The 17993-nt window shown below is 51.8% G+C and overlaps 1 protein-coding gene across 4 annotated transcripts in view; it reads right to left on the bottom strand.

Moving 5' to 3' along the window:
• Positions 1 to 17993, bottom strand: part of CSF1R (colony stimulating factor 1 receptor) — a 30613-nt gene that overhangs the window by 1722 nt on the left and 10898 nt on the right. Inside the window, exons 2-19 of one of the 4 annotated variants that reach the window (XM_019506156.1) lie at positions 16548 to 16802; positions 15348 to 15632; positions 14338 to 14474; positions 13074 to 13233; positions 12409 to 12598; positions 10765 to 10880; positions 10203 to 10317; positions 9258 to 9445; positions 7635 to 7747; positions 5073 to 5199; positions 4421 to 4525; positions 3941 to 4051; positions 2732 to 2882; positions 1959 to 2056; positions 1683 to 1795; positions 725 to 847; positions 472 to 583; positions 42 to 141 (exon numbers count right to left, since the gene is read on the bottom strand). In XM_019506156.1, the coding sequence (XP_019361701.1) occupies positions 42 to 141; positions 472 to 583; positions 725 to 847; positions 1683 to 1795; positions 1959 to 2056; positions 2732 to 2882; positions 3941 to 4051; positions 4421 to 4525; positions 5073 to 5199; positions 7635 to 7747; positions 9258 to 9445; positions 10203 to 10317; positions 10765 to 10880; positions 12409 to 12598; positions 13074 to 13233; positions 14338 to 14474; positions 15348 to 15632; positions 16548 to 16802 (2599 nt within the window). Of the gene's footprint in view, positions 1 to 41; positions 142 to 471; positions 584 to 724; positions 848 to 1682; positions 1796 to 1958; positions 2057 to 2719; positions 2883 to 3940; positions 4052 to 4420; positions 4526 to 5072; positions 5200 to 7634; positions 7748 to 9257; positions 9446 to 10202; positions 10318 to 10764; positions 10881 to 12408; positions 12599 to 13073; positions 13234 to 14337; positions 14475 to 15347; positions 15633 to 16547; positions 16803 to 17993 lie in introns of all 4 variants that reach the window. The other 3 variants (XM_019506155.1, XM_019506152.1, XM_019506153.1) reach the window with 3 other exon arrangements.

Raw genomic sequence — 17993 nt, 5'->3', positions numbered from 1 at the left:
TTTTTTTTTTTGTTTTTGCTCCCCATCACGTACACACTTACATTTCCAAAGGAGCGAAATCTGGCCTGGCCATCTGGTATCCCAGCTTCACCATGTTGTAGAATTTGCTATTCACTGCCATGCCTGGGTATGGGCTTTTACCTGCCAACACATGAACCAACATGTTGAACAAAGGTAGTGGTGAGAGATTGAGGTCCCTTCCAGCCCTAAACTTCTGTGAATCCACATCAGCCAGTCTTGCTGCCTGACTTAAGCAGTGCTGGAGGAGTTTGGCTTGCCTGTTTCTCTTGCTGAGGAAGTTTTGTGGCAACAAGAGTTTCTCATGAACCAGTGATTTTTACAGCTAGGACTGATAGTGAGTTGTTTTATGTCTCTGATAAAGGCTGCTGGGCCTTTCCCCAATCCTTGCATTTATGTAAGCTTCAAGGAATGGAAATGTATCATCAAGAACTTCAAACGATCCTTTCTTACCTAGCGAGAAGATCTCCCAGAGGAGGATGCCATAAGACCACACATCGCTCTGCACTGTGTAAATGCAGTCAAAGATGCTCTCTGGGGCCATCCACTTCACGGGCAGACGAGCCTGGAGGGGTGAAAGTCTCCAGTCAGGGAGACGGGCTGGCTGCAAACACCACTGGTTTTGTCTTGTTCTCTCCTTAATGCCCTTCCCGGTGAACAGTCAGCTCCAGCCCTCCTCACTGCTGTCCCCATGTCAGGTACTTACGTTGCCTTTCACGACGTAGTTTGAATCGTTCATGATGTCCCTGGCCAGCCCGAAGTCACAGATCTTGGCTACTCGCCCGTCCGACACCAGCACGTTCCTTGCTGCCACGTCACGGTGGATGCACTAGAAAATGGATGGCAAGACCGTCTCCATGAGGTACCCTCCCATTACAGCCCTTCTATAACAAGGGGACAGTTTTCCTGTCTGAGAGGAGCATTGAGAAGATGAGCTCTTGTTCACTGAGACCCCTTGGTAGTACTAACTGTCTCACACTACAAATGCTCTCTTTGTTTATACTTGTCACTTCCTTCCATTTTATTTTCAGTTTTAGGAGCTACATTTCTAAGACACTGCCCACTCTAACCAGGAATCCCTTTTGGTGCTCTTGGGTTCCCTTTTTGAGGGAGTTTCAGGAGTCTTGGGTGTTTAGAGACAGCCTCGGCATAGAACAGCCCATCAGTTTGCTCGCTCTTAACCCACTTCTACAAGCAGGTCCAGGCAGCAGTGTCAACTGTCACTTTCTGTTCCTTTTTCCCCAAAGAGAGCTGTAAGTGCAGGAAGGCACAGAGCAAGAACTCATGCTCTAACGTAATAGCCGGAGAGAGAGATGTGACAACGGCACAACACGAACATGCAGTTAGATACAGACGGCTGCACTATGGGTTGCTGCCACGGAGCAGGAGATGTGTGCTCAGAGGCGAATGCAGGCACTGGGATGGAATGAATCTGACCTGGCTACCGCCTGGCACCGCATCAGCACCAGAGTTTTATCCTGCTCCCGAAGCAGCAGCTTGCTATGATTGACCAAACCGTTAGGAACCTCATGCAGACTGACTGTCATCTGATGCTGTGTCACCGCTAGCTGGTGTCCCCCTGGTGCTCTGTACTGTGAGCTGGATTGGTATTAACTAGATCACTTGCTAGGAAGCCTCTGGGGTGGCCTCCCCTTGCCACTCACGTTCTTTGCGGCAAGGAAGGCCATGCCCTGGGCCACCTGATTGGAGAATTGCAGCAGGTCGTACAGGTCCAGGGGCCGCGCATCTTCCTTCTCCTCTTCCTGTGGGGTCTTGCCTGGAACAAACAGGAGTGCTTAGAGGCTGGCAGAGGATGCGTCCAGTGGGTTGAGGGTGAGTGAATGCGGAGCCTGCTGGATCCCAGCCTGTGATGCATCGAACAGTATGGGCATCACATGGCTAAGGTCAGTGGAAAGCAGAGGCCAGGCTTTGCAACTTACCCCTTGTGGGTGTGGAGTCTGAGGAGGATGACGACGATGATGACACAGGTCTCATTTCCACATATGTTTCTAAACTCTGGCTTGCAAACCCGCTGTCACTAAATCAGAGAGAGCCGAGGGTACAAGTCATTAGGACCAAACAGGGCCGTCTCCTGATGGACTTTTGCCATTCTCTAAGCCCAGGCTGCTGAGCAGAGAAGGTGCTTCCAAGTAGCTACCAGAGTTGGCTTGTATTAAAGGCTGGACTGCAGAGCTAGCGTGAGCAAGGTTAGACTGAGAACTGCACCCTAGCTACCCCTGGCTAATTGCACCCTGTTCTGGGAGCATTCAGGAGGGAGATGCGTTGTAACTACCCCTCTCAGAACTGCGTTTCTCCCCTTCTGTCACCTTCCCTCAATAGTTCTTTGGCTGGCAAGATCTCAAACTGTGACAGGTCCTTTGCTGTAGGTTGTGGGCAATGGAGCAGGTTTGCACTGAAAAGTATAGAAGGCTCAAAGATCACACCAGTAAAATGTAGTCCATTTTCAGAGGCTTCTGTAATGGACCAGTCACAATTTTGCTCTTTATCCCACAGTGTCCCTCCAGGGCATTTCTGATCGATAGGAAACATAGCTTCATGGACATAGGGATTTAAAGAAATCCCTACATTTCTGCTTACAAGTAACCTGAACTCCCACACTACATTGATATAATCTTTCTCCACTTGTTGCTAGCAAGTATTCTTTTTCTTTCTCTTTCTGATCTCTAGTCCTGATCTGTACCTTCGGACATACTTCTTCTCCAGATAGATATTCTTGTAATTGGCAGTGTTGTCCGGAGAGGAATCCGAGCTCAAGTCCTGGATGATTAGGCACTCTGCTTTCTTCCGCAGAAAATTTAGCAGATCTCCATAGCGGCAGTACTCTGTGATGACCAAGATTGGGCCTGAAAAAAAAAAAGGAAGTGGTGACCATCAAGAAGTGACTTCACTGCATCCTGTCTCTTCTGGAGAAGACTTGCATCCCTGGTGTGTGAGAACAAGGATGTCTGGGCATAGACTTGGTGTGAGCAACAACTTTGTTGTATATACTTTTCACCGGAAGACTAGAGATTTTGCTGGACTCTGCAACTTTACGGTTATATATGAGTCTCTGATAATAGCCCACTCTCATCCATTCCAGTTCTGTCCATGGAATAGGATGGCAGCTCTGCTAGGCCAAAGTCCCTTAATCAGCTGTAGGGAGGAGAGAAGCAGTGGAACAGCTGCAGGAAAGCATCTAAGGTATATTCCAAACCTACTCCTCCTTGTAACCAATGATGTTCTCCTTTGTACCTAGCGTGGGAGACTTATTGGGAAAGGACCTAGATTATGCCTTGGGGTCCCCTTGGTTTGACTGACTAAGGGAGACCACTATTTGTGCTTCAGACTGAGGGAAGCACCCCAAGTGCTTGCAGTGGGTCAAGTACCCTCAAGGACTACTAGGCCTGTGTTTCCCAGGGGCAAAGGGCCAAGATCAGTCCAGACCCTGGGTGGTGGCAGCATTGCCCCCAGGCATGTGGGTGTGCTCCAGGAAGGGGGTCAGCCGGATATGAGGAGCCCCCAGGGAGGCACTTGGAGCCTGGAAGGTGGTTGGGTGCAGTGAGGTGGGTGGCTCAATGCAGGAGCACCCTTACTGGCCTGCCACATGTGGTGGCAGTGATGGGATCTGACAACCTGCTGTCCTGCAGGCATTATTTGGGGAAGGGAATAGTCACTGAAAACCCTTGAGCAAACAATTTCTAATTTGGCATCAGGTCAACCGGACAGTGTAGCTAGGTAGGCTGGCCGATGAGTACGACCACATGACTGTTGCTGACTTGAAAAAGGCTATGTTTTAGAAAGCAAGAAGGGACCATTGTTGCTTCCCAGTTTGACATGTTTTTAAGAGGTTTTTAACATGCTGGTGCTCTCTTTGGTCATTGACCTCAGACTTCCTTTGAGGGAGAGGTACATCGCTGCCTACCTCCGCAGGTACATGCTCCCAGCAGGTTCACAATGTTCTCATGGTGGCCCAGATGACTCATGATCTTGAGCTCAGACATGAGCGCCTCCTGCTCATCTGTGTCGGCTGTGGCTGGAATGAAAGAGGAAAGGGTGGTGTGGGGGTGATGGGGGAGAGAAAGGGGTTAGAAAAAGGGAGCTTGAGGAAGGCAGTGGGAAGGGGGCCAGAGGTAAGATGAGAGAAAGCGTAAGTCGATGCAAATATGGGAAAGGAGGAGGATTGATGAATGCATCCCCTTTATCCATAACTGGTCACCACTACCTAGGGCAGCTATGGCTGCATGATGACCAGCAGCAGTTCTACCCATGGCGCCAGCCTGCAAAGCAGGTGTTATCTAGCCTATAATCTGCTAGAGGTGCAATTACTGTGTCCTCGATCCCAGCCCCCTGGGGCCATGAAGTTTCTTAGCCAGGCTCGCTCGGCAATCCGTTCTTGACTTACCCTTCAGCATCTTCACGGCCACTTTGAGGACAGAGTCTTCCTTCCCCAGCCCGAAAGCAGTGGCTTCGACCACTTTTCCAAAAGCCCCTGCTCCAAGGGTCTTTCCTGGAAAGGAACATCTGCTTAGAAGAACCCAAGTTTTGTGACGGCAACTTTCCGAAGCACTGGTTCTGGTGGACTCTCCAGCGGATGTGCCAATGGCAGAACCATGGCAAAACATAAACTGCACGAGCACTGGGAAATTCAGATGCGCTCTGCCCTTGTCTACGGGGGATTTCAGTGTGAGAGAAAAAGTTTTTTTTTGTTTTTTTTTAAGGAAGTGACAGTCCAGCTCTACAGGTCAGAAAGCAGCCTGGACAGCAGTGGTATTCTGGATCTCGCACAATGTTATGAGAATGGGCAGTATCCTATCACCCCAGCTCTGCATGAGAGAGGGCACGGAGAAGGGTTGTCTCATGTTGTGTGTAGATCTACATGCAAGAGGGAGAGGGGGCCTGCATGTAGGTGGTGTTTTATTACTCTAACCATTGTGTTTCTTTTAGATGCAAGGAGGGTGGGGTGCCAGCAGGAGCATCTCAGCTCTGCACATGAGCCAGTGTGGACCTGCATGTTGTCGCCAACTCAAGGCAAAGAAGCCATGAGGGTTTCTCACCAAACTGTAGGTTGTTTCTGGGGAACTCCCACTTCTGATTGTATGGCAGCTGGGTGGGGTCAATAAAGATGTAGTTATTCCCTTCGCAGGCTTCAATGATCTTCCACCGCACCTGGTATTTGGGTTTCTGTGAGGAAGAAAAATCTGATTACTCAGGTGCTTTCTTCTGCACAAGGTTCCCAATCCAAGGCTGCCCTTGCACAGGGGCTCTGTTGCAACCACACCCCCTTCCCCGTATGACAGAGTGGTCTCGCTATGTCATTCCATAGCTTTGGAGAAGGGACCTAGTTTTAGACCATCAAATGCTATTTGCTTCTGAGTATGGGCTACAAAGGGGTGGGAGAGGCTGAGAAGCAGGGTCGAGGCATTCTGACTAGTCACGAAGTCCAGTCCTTCCTCCCTTGCTTGGACGTGAAAAGCTCCAGCCACTGCTACCTACACATGGATGCTCCTGCTCAGCCCAGGGCCATGCAAACATCCAGGCCAGCCCTCCTGTTTTCTCTCTGAAGAGCAGCCAATGGAGTCTGTAGTCTCAAACTCCTTCTCTTTGTCCCCTGAAGCTATTGGGGCTATAGAGCTCGGACAGCTGTTACACCCTACACCTCTGTAGGGGATTTCATCTGGGCAGCAGACATCATATATAACAGCCACTTAACACTTGCTGTCTACCCTCCCTGCCCCGGCAGCTGTCTGTGTGCATCCTGCGCCCTTTTGCTGAGCACAGCCTAGCAAGTACATTGCCTCGGATTTGGTTCCTGTTACAGCAAAGAAGGAGAACTTAGGATTTCTCCTCTTTTCCCCAAATGCGCACCTGGCAGAGCCAGGGGGCCTAAAGCCTATGGGCAGCGGAAGCTGTCAGCTTCTTAGGCGTGCTGTAAAGGTCACGTCAGAAGGATTTGAAAAATCAGACAGAGGTGAGGAAAACAGGGAAAGAGGAAGTGAAACCATGAAACCATCGGTCATCAGGATGCTGCGTGCTGCGGGGGAAGGGGAGTGCGAGCCAGCTCCTCTGCCTGGGTCTCGTCTATCCTTTCAGGAAGGAAGAGGCAGATCCAAGCGGGCAATGATTCACTTCATCCCCGAAGCTCTGGCTGTGGAAACGCTTCCTACAGCTGGTGCTCTGGAGGAGCTACAGACACGCATGAATCACCCGTGTGGATGGGCTGCAGGCGTGAAAGGCTGGGCATGTCTTATGATGCTGATGCAAGCTAACTCCGGAGCTGGGAGCAAAGCCTTAAAGAAAACGTGTGTCCAAAACGTGTGTCCAGAAAAGTGGAGCATCTCAGGGCCCAGAAACCTGAACACTGGGGTAGACTCTACCTGCCGCAAAGTCATAGCCGGAGTGGGGGGTCACTTAATACCAGCCATGTAGCCAGGGAGAGTGCAGCTGTATTGTTTTCCTCCTGTGAATTGTCTAGAGCAGTGGGGCTGAGAGGCTAAGAAACCATAGGTGCTGGGCTCACTCACGTCCCTGTCGGCCTGTCTCCCTCAATAGCTGAAGCCTGTTCCTTACAAAGCAGAGCTGAGGAGCTGGTGCTTCTCGACCCGGGGCTGAGATCTCTCAGGGTGGAAGACGGCTTTTCTGCCTGAGCTGCTGATCCGTGCTTGGGGAGAGACGCCCCTCTTTGTCCGCTCAAATAGACAAGAAGCAGGAGTCTGGGGCTCAGGGCAGCACTCCTCGCTTGCAGTGGGGTGGACTAGGGAGTGGGGAGTCCCTTTTCCCCTGTGCAAGGAGCAGCAAGGGCTGGTTTAACCTTAGGGTGCTTTCACAGAGCAACAGGGAGGTCTTGCTGCTTTCCCATGTGACGCTGGGGCACAGTCTGCCTGGAGGCTGCTGAGTGTTCGTGTCCTCTGCAGCCTGTTTTGCCTCACTGGTTATTTTTTTTGTTCCCTTGTGAGAAAAGGGAGGCCAGGCTTGCAGGACGCTGGCTGAAAAGATCTGCACGTTTCTGCTGATCCTTGCAAAAAAGAGCTGACTCTGAAATATGTGGGCGAGCACCTTGGCCGAGCACTTGGAGGAAAAGCCTGCATAGTACTGGGACCGCGCGGTACCAGGGAGAAATGGGGGGTTAGTTATGGCTGTGGGGTCCAGTATTTGCTGATGGAGAAGGTCGTGGTGGGCAGAAAGCATGGGCATGAGGACTCATGGGCTCCAGATCGGCCCATGCAGGAGGGGCGGCTCAGCCGTCCACCATGTAAGTGTGGAAACTGCTTTCTGCTGGACTCATACACACCCTTGCCCTCAGCTGGCATGACCCCTAGCATTAGCCAAGTGCAGGGATTCAGGTTCACAAAGCTAGTGGCATGAAATAAGCTAGCCCCTTCCCTGGCCAAGGGGCACTTCCAGATCTCCCTTGCCAAGCCAGCAGGGCTGCCCAGACCCAAGAGCTGCGGTCGTGGGACCAGCCTCGCTCCCCGCTGAAAGCCGAAGGTGTTCAGTGAGGTACAGGCTTGCTGCACCCCCACAGGGCCCATGTTGGCCGCACTGCACAACAGTCGCAAACCCCTGCACGCAGGCCTCTGCCTGCTGCACACCCCTCTCCCTCGGGGACTCAGTCTGACCTGCTTGTATTTGTACAGGAGGAAGAGGAGGAGCAGGAGCAGCAGGACGGATATTCCCACGCAGCTGTACAAGGTGGGGTTGAAGAGCTTGTTGGGGGCCATCCACACTTCCCCTGGAGGAACATGAGGGAAAGGGGGAAACTCAGACATGCAAATGCTTGTTTCACTAAGCCATTGCCCCCATAGTGCCCTACCCGGCCCCCCACCCCCAGTCACACAGCTGCAGCCCCAGAGCTGACTGTGCTGCCCTGGGAGTCGGGAAGGAGGTAGGTAGAAAATCAGACCTGCAAAGATTCAGCCTGGTTGTCAAGTGCAGGGACCTATGTTCAGTTTTGCATTCACTGGTTTTAGTAAGAATGTGCCTGAGGATTGAGGAATCGGATCTTGTGGTAGAGGGGATTTTTTTTTTTTTTTTTAATTAGACCAACTAGATTATTACAAAAATATTTCTTTAATCGCAAGCTTCCAATTCTGATTTTTGCAAAAAAAAATTGCAATTAAAGAAGCTTGCAATTAAATAATTTTTTTTGTTGCAAAAATCTAGTTGGTTTAATAAGAGAGATCACCTCTACCACAACTTGATTCCTTTTGCCTCTAGACTAGTATGGCTACAACCTGAAGACCTGAGGCTTGAGACCTTTTGAGTAAAGGGGCTCCAGGATGTGCCTGGAGATGCTAATAACTGAGGAAAGCTTTTTATTGGGGGAAGGCTCTTTATTGACCCCACCTTCCCGGTTCAATCAGCTGTTAGCCAAAAGCACCAAAAAGCCCTGCTAAAGCCCAGGAGCTATACAGACGCTGGGCAAGCCAGGTCCAATTCACATGCTTCCTCTTTTGGCCATGTGTTGGGCTTGGCATGAATGTGTGCCAAGCTGGAGGTCAAGTGCTATTTTTTCCCCCCTGCCACATCTGTAAGCAGATAGCTTCATTGGTGAGTGGCAGGGCAGTGATGAATAATGTCACTGCCCACATGGTCCTCTGAGGTGGCTGGGTGATGTGGACCCTGCCTTCGCTAAGGCACAGCTCCTGCAGAATTGTCCTCAGTTCCTGGCATGGGCAGGGATGGAGCAGGTGGAGAAATGAGGCATAGCCTCACAATGGGCACTGGCAGGATTGGGGTGGGAAAGGGGCTGCAGGTTTGACATGCAGGGCACCAGCAGGGCTTGGAGAGGTGTGGGGGCTCTGGGTTGGGAGTGAGGGGCACTGGCAGGGCTGGAGGGCTAAGACTTGGGAGTGAGAGCACCAGCATATCGGGGCTGCTCAATGCCACAAAGCAGCGGAGGGGACGGCCACAGCTGGACCAGTGTCCTGGTGAGCAAAGGGGGCAGGAGGAGCTCTGTTTTCCACGATAAAAAAATTAAAATGCCAGAATTTATAGGTATTTAGAATTTATTTTATTACAGTGATAGAAGCACTGATAGGCTTTCAAATTGCTTTCAAATTGTAAATATATCAATAAAACACAGCATTCAACTGATTGATATATTTATATATATATATAGTGGCGTTTCATTTTAATCGTGGAAAAGTGTGGATTTGGGGGTTTTTAATCAAAGAATTTACAAACTTTTATCAGCGAATTTGTGATTTTTAAGCAGAGAAAACCAGAATCCCTCATCTCACTTGTAATGTAAGGGTGGAAGGTCTCAGAGGCATTCCCCTCTTCATTGATGGCCACACAGCAAAAGGTAAGGTTGGCGTTCATCTTGGGGACTGCAAGGATGCTCTCAACTTGCACAGTTTTGAAAAGCGTCTTATCCAGGACCTGTGGTTTGGTGTCGTTCAGAATCAAGGTGCAGTTTGGGTTGTATCTGCAGGAAAGGAGGAGACAAAAGCACGTCTCTGAAGCAGCCAGACTAGGCCATGGAGATCACTGCTCCATCGCTCCTGCAGGCAAGGTGAGTGCTAATGGTGAAAGCAGACCCCAGGGACTGGAGTCCCGCTACAGCAGGGGGTCAGACTCGATGATCTGCTAAGGTCCCTTCTGACCCCAACATCTATGAAACTTGTTGCTCTTGTCCCATCTCCAGGGGACGCTCACTTCCTTCCTCAACAAAGATTCTTCCATTTCCTTTAATAGACAGAAATGACCCTAAACCTAAAATGTAGCTGTTCAGATGAAGCTGTGCTCAGCAAGGCCCTGTTGATGTAAAGCCCCTTTCCCCATTGTGCAAACCAAACCAAACCCACCCCCCAGTTGCTCCACGAGCTTGGTTCTGCTGACACCATCCCTCCCCAGCAGCTCAGCTAGTGGGATACGTCTGCTCCCTCCTGAGCAGGGGCCGTTTTGGAACGGTGCTGTGTTCACCAGGTCTCATCCAGCACAGCTTTGTACAATGCACATGCACTACACTTTGCTGTCCAGAGCTGGTCTAAATCACCTTCTGGTGCTGGAGAGGCACCTTGCTCACTGGCGCCTACTGGAAACGACGGAGGAGCCGCTGTAGTCGGCAGCAGGAGACTCTGCATTGCTGTCATGCTGGGCATAGCTCTGGGGTGCCGTTGGCAATGACAAGCTCTGGCACCAGTGCTCTGCGGTGTGGGACCCCTCTCCCCACTCTCGCTCACCTCTCAGTGTGCTTGTAGCACTGATACCACTCGACGTGAGGAGCAGGGTAGCCGTCGGCCAGGCAGCGAAGGGTCTTGGAGTTGTTGGTTGGCACAATGTTCATCCGAGGCGGGGCTGGATGGGGACACAAAGGGATGTCTGGTTTTGTCCTCACCTGAACAAAGCTCTAGTCCTACTGGCTTTGAGGGAAGTGGGCTGCTGGCTCCACCCTCCCCCTTGGGGTCTTTGGGATCCAGCTTCCCCCCTGTACATCTTGGCTACCTCCCTGGAGCAGGAGTTCCAGCTCCACGGGCCTTTTTGCTCTTGGGGACAATTGCTGGCACCCACAGGAATATGGCCATGTGGGCACTCCCCATTGCTCAGTTGTAACGGCTTCCAGGTGTTATTGGCCTGGACCCAGGCTGCTTTGGGCAAACTGGATCGTTATAACAATAGCCGCCTGCCTGCAGCTCTTCTGCAGGCTTGTCCCTTGCTGGCTGGAGGACCTGGGTCTCCTTTCGCCCTCCAGCTCTCCCCAGTTCCTGTGCATCGCTGTGCAGACCCCATGCAATGGGCACTCACACTTCAGGAACAGGCTGAAGGTCACGGATGCGGTGTCCTCGCTGTTTGCAGCGTAGAAGGTGTAGAGGCCGCTTTCCACCCTCTGTAGGCGGCTCAGGACGAGCGTGTTGTTGTACCTGCCCCAGGAGAGAGCAGACATCGAGGTGGAATTACAGGTGTGGAAACAACCAGGCATGTGGGGTGCTCTACAGTGCAATGCACTTGCTAAGTGGCTCAGTTGCTGCCTGTGAATCCCCAGCAGCCACTGGGATCCTGGTACCAGTCCATCTCCAACCCTGTGAGCAGACAGCGATGGCCTCCAGTGCCAACCAAGGAGAATTGGGCACCGAGCTTTTGCCAAGCCCCTCCTTGGAGGGGACACGGCGAGGTGGTGTGGGGCAGGAGGGCAGCGCTGCTTTCTGTTCTGTTTGGAAAGAGCTACGGGATCTTTGCATTGCAGCCAGCCTCATCTGGAGAGAGACCAAGGAGATCTACTCCAGTCCCTTCTCCCACTCCCGTCAGAGAAAACGCTGTGATGGAAGAGCGCAGGCTGCGGGGAGCTGACACACAGTGACCTCTTCAGAGGGACAGCTCGGAAGCTGGGGAGAGTTTAAGACCAGAGTCCTCAACTGGGAAAGGCCCAGGACTGGCCTGACAGACCGAGAAGTATTATTTCCCCATGGTGGCTCCCCCCTCCCTCAAAGCCTGTTCTGTTCACTCCATGTCCCTAACCCCAAGCCCAGCCTGTAGAGCCTGGACCCGAGCGGCAGTCTGACCAACTACCCTTTTGGTAGCTTTGCACTTCTGTTCCTCCTCTGGGTTACTTCTGGTGTCTGAGAAATGAAAGAGGAATTGCCAGCTCCTTCCAGCTAGTAGGACGTATCTCTGAGCATCCTGTTGTGGCTCAGCTTGACTTGAGGCTTTGTGGGGCCCTGGGTGAAGTGATAAGTGTGCAGTCCTAGCTACCCTTTTTCCCCCCAACCACTTGACCAACTCCTAGTGCCTGGGCCATGTCTGTCCGGCCTCAGATCCTCCTCCAGCAGCTGCAATCACCCTCCAACCGGGGTGTGAGGCTCCGGGGTGCAAAATTCAAGCAGCAGGGGCTGGTGAGGGCAGTCATGCCACTGGCCCCAGGGTCAACTAAACCCGCGATGGAGGAGCGAGGGGGTTTCTAGGGCTAGTGGACTGTGTGTGTCTGTGGTGCCAGATCCTTAATAAAGCAGCATCTGTTATACAGTCTTGAAGCTCCCAGGCTCCTGCTACATCAAACACAAGTGTGATGAAGACATGGCACCATCTGACCTGCTGGTACCCAACGAGCCCCCTTGTGCTCTTTGCCCCAAAACAGCATAAATTTTAGCTCTGGTGGCAGCCACTCATGAGAGTGACGGGGGCTCACGCTGTGACGCCTCTCAAAAATTAGGCTGCTAGGTTGGCTCAGGGGTGGGGACGCTTTCCTTGACTACCTGTGCCTTTTCCTTCCTCGCTCACTCGGATTTTTTGTTGCCGGTTGACATGGGGGAGGCCAGACCAAATGTTTCCCCTCCCTTCGCTCTACCCACCGGTGGCCCATAGAAGTAGTCTGCTGTAGGGATGCCAGTCTGGAAGGGGAAGGGTTCCTCTGGCAGTGTTGGAAATATGCCCAGGAGAGAGGGGACACCATACCGGTTGTTGCCAGTAGCCATCTGGTTTTCAAGCTTGGAGTTCTCAATGTCCTCTGAAGGGTTGTGATGCCTCCAGCCCCAGTCATGAAGGGGAGGGTAAGCCTCAATCTGGACCTGCAGTTGCAAGCTCCCTCCCAGTGCTACCTTCTGGGTGGCGTTCTGCACAGGAGACAGATGCACGTAGCCTCTCTCTGCAGGACCAAAAGAGCAAAGATGGTCAGCAGGGGTGGCCATCCCCATCCAGGAGAGTGGTGCATGGCTCCAGCGCCCTCAAAGGAGTCCACTGCACTTACTCCAGAGCAGATTTAAGGGGGAAGAAAGAACATTTACTGATCTCTGTTGCTGGCACGATCCATTTTGGTCAAACCTGGCATTGGGCAAGCAGGGTGCCCTTCCCTGATGGGTGGCCAATGGGTTTATATAGTTTTAAAGCCAGGGAAAAGACAGTGGCACCTGCCCATTGTCCCTTGAGACATGTAAGCTTTAGTTCACCTCATCCCTGCAGACTACTGGGACTGAAATCAGCCCCTCGTTGGGCAGAGCTGATCCCGGTGCCTCCGATGGCAAAACAACACTGGAATGTGATGCAGTAGATGCCAGCAAGGATCACGTCTGTGTGATCACGAAACAGGCACGTTGTTTTTGGCCCCTTTAGAAATTGCTCACCTACGACTTTGAGCACAGTTGACAAGCTCCTGGATCCACCTGAATTGTTAGCTATGCAAGTGTATCTTCCGCTATCTCCCATTGTCACTGCAGCAATGGTCAGGGTGACGTTAATGATGTAATCCTTCTTTACATAGTCAGTGCTTTTGGTGATTGTGGCCTGCAATCAAAGCAAAGGTCCGTTAGAGCAATCTGTTTGGAAAGGGAAAAGCCAAGACTTTTAATGACTGGGCCCATCGCCTTGTTTCCCCCACATCGCTCTGCTTTGCTCTGGGTAGCTTAAGCACACACGAGTACAAACAAGTATTTTTAATTTGGATGTTCAGTACTGGTACTGTACAGTATGGACAGGCATGCACCTTTATTTCCATTAGTGCCAGCCCTGCTTCTAAGCCATATGTGTGTTGCTTCATCTGAAAACAGAGTAATATTTAGTATATCAATGCCATCTCTTAATTTAAGCTGCTGTCCGCTCTCATTGGGATACGCCAGTCCAATGTGGGTTTTTACGGTGCGCTTCCAGACATGCCCTTAGGCAGCACTTTGGCATGATAAGGTAGGGATATGAAGAAATCCCTGAGGTAGCTGGGATGTGGGGGACTTGGCACTGCATTAAGTGCTTTATGTCAATGCCCTAGAGCAGAGGTACTCAACCCATGAGGCCCCCAGTGGGTGAGGTGGCTTGGGGCCCCCAGACCTCTGGGGCCTGATCCTGGGGTGTGGGGTCTGATTTGGCCTGTGGACCAGCTCTGTGCCCCTATTCTGGACTGTGGGGCCAAACGTTGAGCACTGATGCTCTAGCAGCTCTAAAGAAAAGTCTTCCCCCTCTTCCCTTTCGCTAGGGAGCTTGTGTGCGTGCATGTGTTGAGCACATTTGTTGGCGTGTAGGCCTGGCATTGACATTTCTTGGGGGAAAGCCATCTGGGAGATGCCAGTTCAGTTTCCCTCAGAAGATGTCAAGGTTCATGCTTGGTGAACCCCAATAAACAACATCCAATTTATTTTTCAGTGCTGCAAGATGCCAAGAAAAAGACCTATGTTTGACTCTGGGCTAATCGTCGCTGCGCCAAAGAAGAAGGGAAAGAATGGGCGGCTGTGCTCAAATCTCCACGGCTGGTGGGCAATGCCTAGTCTCAGCCTGGGCTTCGGTCCTTTGCTGCAGTCACTTCCATCCATCTGGTGCATGCCTGAGTTGAGCACCCCCATTGCCACCTTCTCCAGAGATGCACCCTGCCGTAGAGCCGGGAGCGCTACTGTGACTTACGTTCTCAGCCGGATGCTTCCACGTGATGTCGTACTTGTGGGAAGGAGCCTTTACTTGGCAGGTGACCCAGAAAAGCTCACCCTGGATTCGCACGTGGTCTTTTGTCTCCATGGTGACCGAGACGGGCATCTCCACTGCTGAGCAAAGGCAAATGCATGTCCAGGTGAGTTGTGCAAGGGTGCTAAGGTCTTTGCTTCCTGGGGGAGTTTCCAAGGGCTTGCTGACTTCTTCCTACCATCAGCTCTCCTCACCAACCCTGATCATTCCTCTCCCTCTGGAGTCACCATCTCATCTACTGCTGCCATTTCTACACCCCCATCACTGCCCCTGCCCGGCAGCTCAGCAGGTTCAAAGGGAAGGGGAGGCCTGTCTTGGATGGGTCCCCATTTAAGAGGCATAGTGCAAAGATCTCGGGCATGCGAGCTCCCAGAATGAAGAGCAGTGTCTCAAATGCACCTACAAGTACCCAAAACCTTGCTTAAAAATTGTTCTCCAACTATTTAAGTTGGTCTAATAAAAGGTATCAGACTCACCTGAAGAACCTTGTCTGCCTGTGTCCTTAGACCAACACGGCTGCAACCTACACCCCTGCCTAGAAGTACCAGAGCACCAAGGAGGCAGGAGGGCAGGGTCCAAGGGTATGGTCAGTGCTAGTGGGATCCTGCTGACTGAACCTATTCTTCATGGTGATGTTGTATGTGGCCCTCCCAGTACTGCGCAGGCCGCTAAGGAAAGTTTTCCATTAGGCTGTGGAAGAGTTTTCAAAGGGACAATTTAAGTCTACCCAGGACACAGCCCTAGGGGACAACGATGCCTTGGTTGGGAGGCAGGCTTAGGGCGAGGGGTAGGTGACCAACTTTAGTGGGAACTGGGCACGTAACTTGAAAATTCCTGTCTCGGGGACCCCGTTGGTCTTTCCCATCCTTAACCTCGCTGGTCCTTCCTTCCTCAGGAGAATTCCCCCCACCAGTGCTACCACTGGAAGAGCAGCCAGAAACCTAACCCTTCACCTTCAGAAACAAGCAGTCTGATCTTTGTTGACTTCTTTGCTTCTCCGTTGATCAGGACCTGGCATCTGTAGTAACCTTTCTGAGCCTGCTGGACTCTGTATATCGTTACTCCATCCTGAGCACTGAAAGAAAACTCTGTCCCTGGTAGGATGGGGGAATGGTCGTTCATTACTAGAGTAACGTTGGATCCATAGGCTGGGTTGGTGATCAGACAGGGGAGCTGGGCGTCACTGCCTTCCTTTACTTGGACTCTGACGGTGCTGACGTACCACATGTTCATGGGATCTGTTGAGGGGATAAGACAGACCAGACGGTGAAGTTGAGCACGGTCGGTGCGGAGGGGTGATAGGTCCAGCTCCCGTCTATCTGCCCTGCATGGCTGCCTAGTTTTCAGCTGGTGTCAGGCAGTCCTGACCCCACTGATAGCCCCACGGCTCATTAAGACAATTGCCAAGGCAGATCCAGGCCATGACATTTAAATAGTTGAGATGGGGTTGTGTGAGTGGCAGTTAGCCCTTAACAAGTGGTTATATCAACAAAAAACCTGAGCTGGAAGAATCAATCTGACCGGCTAACGAGGAGCTGGAGATGCCCGATTGCAAGGTCCCCCTGAAAGGCAGAGGCAAAAATGTGCTATCGGACCGTTTTGTAGGCCCGGCATGGGCCGGGTGTAGGAGCCCGCGGCTCTGGGTGCAACCTGGCTTTCCATATGTACCGCAGAGCTCGCACAGATGTAAAGGTTCAGGTGCAAGTTATGGGTTGGCTACACAGGGACAGGTCTTCTGTTAGCAGTTAAGGTGGGAACTTAGAGGGAATAGAGTTACGCCTGGTATGGACCTGGCAGACGCACCTATTCCGGGCCTTTTGGGTTATCTTACGTTGCTTGGGACTTGGTTTAACCTGAGGAAAAGCTATTTGAATAGTGAATACTCCTACCTATTTCTTCTAGGGACTTTTCATCCTTATACCTTAAAGTGCTTAAAAAAAAAAGGAGGGGTGGGAGATGTTGCATCATTAACTTCATTTTACAGGCGGGAACACAGAGGCCCAGGGATGTGAAGCAACTGGAATAAATGACCCAGGCATCCTGACTTTTACTCCGGTGCCACCCACTGAGCACACTGCCTCCATGAGGGGTTTTATTGGCATAAACTGAAAACAGTCCTATATCATCAACAGGGCAGGATCTGGTATAGTTACCTCTCACAAAGAGATGCACAGAGGCTCTCCCACGGTTGCTGCTGTTGGTGTAGGCACACTGGTAGGTGCCCGTGTCCTTGTAGGTAGCACTGGCGATAGTAAGTGTGCTGTTAGTGCCCATGGTGCGCACAACTTTGTCTTTCAATTTGGTGACCCATTCTACTCTGGAGTCCCCATAGCAAAGGAAGTTCACCGGGTCTCTGCTGTTCACTGTCACAGTGGGGACGTTAGGTTCAATGGTTGGAGATGCTGAACCTGCAAGCAAAGAAGGAGAGGGTGGGTGAGCAACCCAGGTGGGAATTTCCATGGCTGAGCACAGCTTTGTAGCAAGGGCTCAAGGAAACATCGCACGTTGGGCCAGTTTGCTCCTTGTACACATGCAGTAAAGACCCTTTCCCTTGCTGGCACTTACCAAGGGGCATGGCCTTCCAGCTTTTCTGATGGAAGGAGTTGGGTCCAGAGAAGAAACTGATGTCAGAGCCCTCAAACACTCAGGTGGTGAAGTCTAGTCATCCAGATTTAATTAATTAACATAGGGAGTATGAAGAAGGCACCGGGTAATGTGGGGCCCATGTAGGATACCCTTGGCAATCTGGTAGTTGCACCAGAGGAAAGGCAGAACTTTTAAACAATTTCTTTGCCTCCATTTTTTTGTGTAGGGACCAGGACGCCCCCACTGAGATTCAGGATGGACTCAGGAGACACTCTGCCAAGCCCAGGGTCAGGTAGGACCAAGTTAGGGAACTTCTGGAGGGGCTGGATGTGTTTAAATCAGCAGGTCCAGGTGCTCTCGACCCCAGGATGCTGAAGGAATTGGCAGGGGTCATCGCAGGGCTCCTGGCATGGCTGTATGAGCGCTTATGGTGCTCTGGCCAGGTGCCAGATGACTGGAAGAAGGCCAATGTGGTCCCCATTTTCAAAAACAGGGAGGAGGGAGGACTCAGGCAACTACAGGCCCATCAGTCTTACTTCAGTCCTGGAGAAAATGATCCAAAAGCACATCTGGGAAGGACCAGTGGGTGGGGAGGGGTGATGCTCAGGGGCAACCCGCCTGGGTAGATTAGGGGCAGGTCCTGTCAGACCAACCTGGTGGCCTTCTATGATCATGGGACGCAGGCATCATGGTGGACGTAGTCTTTCTGGACTTCAGGAAGGCCTTCGACACTGTCTCCCACCCCATTCTCATTAAAAAGCTAGATGACTGTGGCACTGATGCCTACACAGTCAGATGGGTGGCAAATTGGCTGGAGGGCTGCACCCAGAGCGTGGTGGTGGATGGGTCATATTCGACCTGGAGGGATGTGGGTAGTGGGGTCCCCCAGGGCTCGGTCCTCGGATCCGCATTGTTCAACATCTTCATCAGCGACTTGGATGAGGGGGTAAATAGCACCCTGTTCAAATTTGCTGACACCAAGATTTGGGGCAAGGTGGGCACACTAGAAGGGA

The sequence above is a fragment of the Gavialis gangeticus genome, unplaced genomic scaffold (genome assembly GCF_001723915.1).
Source record: "Gavialis gangeticus isolate Ggan-Ray unplaced genomic scaffold, GavGan_comp1, whole genome shotgun sequence".
NCBI classification, from domain to species: Eukaryota; Metazoa; Chordata; order Crocodylia; family Gavialidae; genus Gavialis; species Gavialis gangeticus.
This window is presented reverse-complemented; position numbering and strand designations above follow the sequence as displayed.